This window comes from Malurus melanocephalus, unplaced genomic scaffold (assembly GCF_030028575.1).
Source record: "Malurus melanocephalus ecotype Western Australia unplaced genomic scaffold, MMel_1.1 scaffold_406, whole genome shotgun sequence".
NCBI classification, from domain to species: Eukaryota; Metazoa; Chordata; class Aves; order Passeriformes; family Maluridae; genus Malurus; species Malurus melanocephalus.
This window is the reverse complement of record NW_026623638.1, coordinates 612,424-616,967: the sequence shown is the minus strand read 5'-3', so window position 1 is coordinate 616,967 and position 4,544 is coordinate 612,424. Positions and strand designations below refer to the sequence as shown.

General features: G+C 47.5%; 1 protein-coding gene across 4 annotated transcripts in view; it reads right to left on the bottom strand.

The window, feature by feature from the left end:
* The window catches only part of TNFAIP1 (TNF alpha induced protein 1), a 9,676-nt gene extending 5,154 nt beyond the window's left edge, over positions 1–4,522 (bottom strand). Inside the window, exons 1-6 of one of the 4 annotated variants that reach the window (XM_057379447.1) lie at positions 4,173–4,522; positions 3,237–3,639; positions 1,733–1,902; positions 981–1,070; positions 842–894; positions 58–253 (exon numbers count right to left, since the gene is read on the bottom strand). In XM_057379447.1, coding sequence (XP_057235430.1) covers positions 58–253; positions 842–894; positions 981–1,070; positions 1,733–1,902; positions 3,237–3,453 — 726 coding nt within the window. In that variant the 5' untranslated portion in view covers positions 3,454–3,639; positions 4,173–4,522. The remainder of the gene's footprint in view (positions 1–57; positions 254–841; positions 895–980; positions 1,071–1,732; positions 1,903–3,236; positions 3,640–4,172) is intronic. The other 3 variants (XM_057379448.1, XM_057379449.1, XM_057379450.1) reach the window with 3 other exon arrangements.
* Positions 4,523–4,544: the final 22 nt, after the last annotated feature.

Genomic DNA, 4,544 nt, shown 5'->3' with positions numbered 1-4,544 from the left:
CACCGTGCTACTCCTGACAGTTTGTAACCTGTAGCACAAATGGTGAAGCTCCATTACCTTGGTTTGTTTCTTCTCTGTGGCGTAGACGATGGAGGTGCAGCAGACCTCGGCCAGCTTGCGGCCCTGCCCGTAGAAGGACCAGCAGCAGATCTCATCCCCAATGACATCCTTGATGAACAGAACTCTGCCGTTGAAGCGCAGGGACAGCTTGTCAAAGAGCTCGATGTTCTTCAGCAAGTTGTCATCTGAGTTACTGAAACACAGCAACAAAAGCAGGAACAGGGTTTTTTCAAGCAGCCATCTCTGCCTGTTCCACCAGCTTTCAGCACTGATTCAGCTGCMGAATACAAATAAGGAGTGACTCATTGCCACATGCTGCCAAGAAAAGAGGGGTAATAGCCCATTTCAGATATAAATGCACTGCTCTGACCCCTTGAGCAAACACACCAGCCTTTACAGGTCAACTTACACAATTAATAAGGACAGCACAGTGTCTCAAACCATTACACCAACTACCCACGCTCGAGATGATCAAACCCCATTTCACTGCAGTTCTCTGGSCTGATGACAGCAAAGGTCCAGAGCTGGTGTGTGTTGGAAGGGCTACATGCTCTGCACCCTGCACACCACAGACACATTGCCAGGGTGAATATATTACTTAAGAAACTAAGTTTTATTGACAGCCTAGGCAATGTCGGGCCTTAATTACTTTTCAAAGCAAGATACAGTTGYMAAAACCCAAAACAAACCAAAAAAAGCCAAGTTAGGCCTTCCATCATCTTCTTCCATTCCCATAGTCAAAGAGAATCTTTCCCAAAGTGGCAGAAAAAAAGGGACATACCTGGTGTAKGAGTATTTATTGTTGCTTCTATTGTAAAGCAGTTTAACAACAGGCTGTTGGRAGTGAGAGAAAAGCAGAAAAGGTAAGTTCTGTGTTTCAGTACATTTAGCATAAATCCACAGTTGATAAGAGCAGTTACTTTCATTGATGACTCTATCAGTCTCTCCTCTTCTTTCGGAGAGGTGATGATAGGGATGCTGCAGACAGGTTCATACAAATCTTTCTTGTCCTGTTTTAAAGGAAGAAGAAAGAGAGGAAATAAGAGAGAGAAATACTAAAGCTGACACTGCTGCTGCTGTCTCCTTCAGCCCCTCCAGCCATRTTCCCAAATGCTGTGATGAACAGGAAAAGCTCTGGGTTGCTACAGTAACCACACAGTTTATCTTGATCTGCAACCCAGTATCAGAGCAGAGATTTCTTATCCCTGAAGGCAGCAGTGATTGAAACACTGAGATGCAGGTGGATGTCCTCAGCTATAGCAAGGACAAGGTCTAGTCGTATTYGGTTTAAGTGGGCTTATTATTCCATCCTTTCTTGAGGAAAAGGATAGYAGGAGTTGGCAGTAGTTTTAATCCACTCAAAGCACTGCTTAGAAGTGCATCAGTCACTGTGAAGTGAACACTTGGCAGAACAGGATGTCACCAACACAAATCAGCACTCAAAGCAACAACCACATGGGCAGGACAGGCCATGTCCCCAAATCCCACACAGCACAGGCTGTGTGCCCAGASCCCTCACTATCTGTTCACTCAATARWATTTTAAAAATACCTTGTACACCTCACACTTGGTGCCATCTCTAAAGCCATGAAATAATCTCTCAATTGTCTCAAGTACATTTTTTAAGTAAAACATCCATGAAACACTTCACAGAGGCTACTTCTGTTCTTACCTGCAGGGCTGYTTGGCACATGTCCACCAAGCCCTGGATGAGATAGTATTTGGCTTCTGCCATCAACTCTTTGATCTCCTGCCTGTGTTTTGGAAGTGCAATTGTGTCATCTCTGAGATAGTTCAAAATTGTTCCAAAGTGCTTCCCGCAACGGTCTATAAGGATCCAGCCTGAAAAATAACCAACACATTTCAGTCACCTCAACACTAGAGGCCAGGAAAAGCTCTCTGGAGAGGCTGAACAACGCTGAGGTTCCTGGAAGTGCACAGCATACTTCTCCCATTTATTTTCTAGCAGTAAAGCCTCAAGCCAAAAGCACTCAGATTCCAGCACAACACACTGAGATTGCTGCAGGAACCCCACTGCAATGCTACACTGTGATGCTGGGCAGTCAGAAACTTCTGAGAGMCAAGGAGGGACCAGAAAAGAGAATTCACAAATGGTTGCAACAAGTAGCTTTGGGTAGATTTTGTGGCCTAACAAGGAAGATCTGGCAGTTTTTCAAACACATCTACTGCTGCTGCTTGGAGTTAAAGAGAGAGAAGTGTTCTGAAGATGTTAAAAGGCAGACCAGCCCAGAAAAACTACAGTGGGGAAAAAAGCTGTTCTAGTCCCCAAACAGGAGCAAAGAACAGGACAGACAGATCAGGAGGAAGCACACAGGGGATGAAGCAGAGGAAACAGTAGCAAATGGGCAAATTCTTGTAATTTTACAATATCCCTGAAGTCACATTCCCTAAGGAAACAGGATGTCAAACTGCTACCAAACAATAGCAGCATAGGATGCAYGCAGGCACAAGGCTTAGCATGGTGCCAAACCCCTTCCCATAATGTGGAAGGCAGGAAAAAAGGTGTTATTTTGGAATCTAGGTACAGAAAACAACCTAGGAAAATAAGTCTAACCCCTGCTGGACACTCCAGCTGGAGCTATCAGAAAATTACCCTTATCTTCCATTCATGCTGAGGCTCTAACACAAAACAGCTTGTTCTGCCCTCTATGATGTATCATGGATTTAAAATATCCTGTGTCCAGCTGGAGGTGACACACTGCCTGACTGATCCCTAAACAGCATCATGGCACCATGAACCACGAGTGAAATGTGCTGCTAAGGTGGAGGAATAAAAAGATTTTTCCACAAAGCAAGGTAGGATATTCTGAGCCTTAAAGCCAAAAAGTGCACATCCCTCCCCACATACGCAGTTTGAATGATGCCACTGCTCCATGTGACAGAAATGACAACCACAGATTGGTGGTGTTGTAAAGACTGAACAGCCAACAACCTGTTCACCAGCTGTGAGGGCAGGAGAGAGGACTGGTCCTTCCTCAGCTCATCTGAGYAACAAAAGAACGCATTTCTATAAAGTCAAATGATTGCTAACGCCAATGGGAGCTGGCTGCCTAATGTTCCAAGTTATTTTTGGCATCTACCTTTCCCCACAACCTTAATGGAATAAAACCACCACCAAACTCCAAAACTGTCAACAATAAAAGCCATTCCCTTACCTTCCTTGTCGGTGAGCACTTCCATCCTGCCGCTGAACATGGCCTTGAGCATGGTGTCGTGCCTGGTGAGCACCTGCACGGTGGTGTAGTACAGGGAGCCCCCGACGTTGAGGCGCACGTATTTGTTCCCCAGGCTGCCCCCTTTGAGCCCGCTGGCCTTTGGTTTGTGCCCACTGGCTGGGCACAGGGTGCTGCCCAGGCACGTGTCCCCAGACATGTCCTTCTGGAGGTAGATGACCACCCTGCAGCGCGTGGGCCGGGCCGTGGTGCCGCGGTCACTCCTCAGAGGGCCAGGATGGCCGGGCAGGGGCTGGCATCACCTCGGGCTCAGCACGGCACCCCCATGGCCACTGCACACARCCCTGTGGAACAGGCACTTCCTGAGGATCCAGCTCCACGCATCCTGACAAAACACCATTGAGCCGTTTTTCAAACAATTGATGCAGCCAAGTTATGGCAGCATCAATCACATTCCTTTTGTCACATTTCTGAGACGCGTGAAACTCTCCCGACTTCCTTTGCTGTATCTCCAGCCAACACTGCAAACAGCACACAGCACCAGGCTCAAACACTGCAGGAATCCAGCCCACCTCAGCTTCCAAAAGAACCCAACTCTCCTGGAGCTCAGCTGAAACACCCTGGAAGAGCTTCCTGCCCCTCCTTCAGCTGAGGAGTGTGTGACCCCCTGAGTGGGATTTATTAGTGTTGGTTTGACTTCTAACTGGAGATACAAATGACTCTTCAAACACCTCAACACTGAAAACCTGAACACAAATTTCTATTTTCTGACAACTCCTCTCATTCAAAACTCTCTCCATCTTGGAGGTGTGACTAGTCACAATAATTTTAATTTGAAAAGAAAATAAACAGCCTCCCCACCACATACACCACTGTTTGTCACTGATGTCCTGCCTTGCTTTAAACACTCAAACCCACCTTTTTAGAAAAACAACGTGTTTGTAGGAGCAGCCAGACCGAACCTGTGAGGAGACAGAAAGCCAGCCTGTCCCAACGTTTTCCTCAGAAGAGTTCCCAGTCAGTTCTGTCCCTCCGGGCAGTTTCTCACTACTCTGACCGAAGGACGAAGCTGAAGACGAGCAGCACCCCTTGCCCAGCCAGCCTGCGCCAGTCCTGTGAGTGGTCACCGAGGAGCTGTGAGTCCTCTGCTGTAAACAGCCACAAGACTTTTAATTGCCCCTTTCGACAGGACAGAAAATTCCCCACATCCCTTCCCGTCCCTTCCTTCCTGCCCCGCGTGGGAGGCAGGACGGACAGACGGAGGAACAATGGGCCCGCAACGGGACCCGC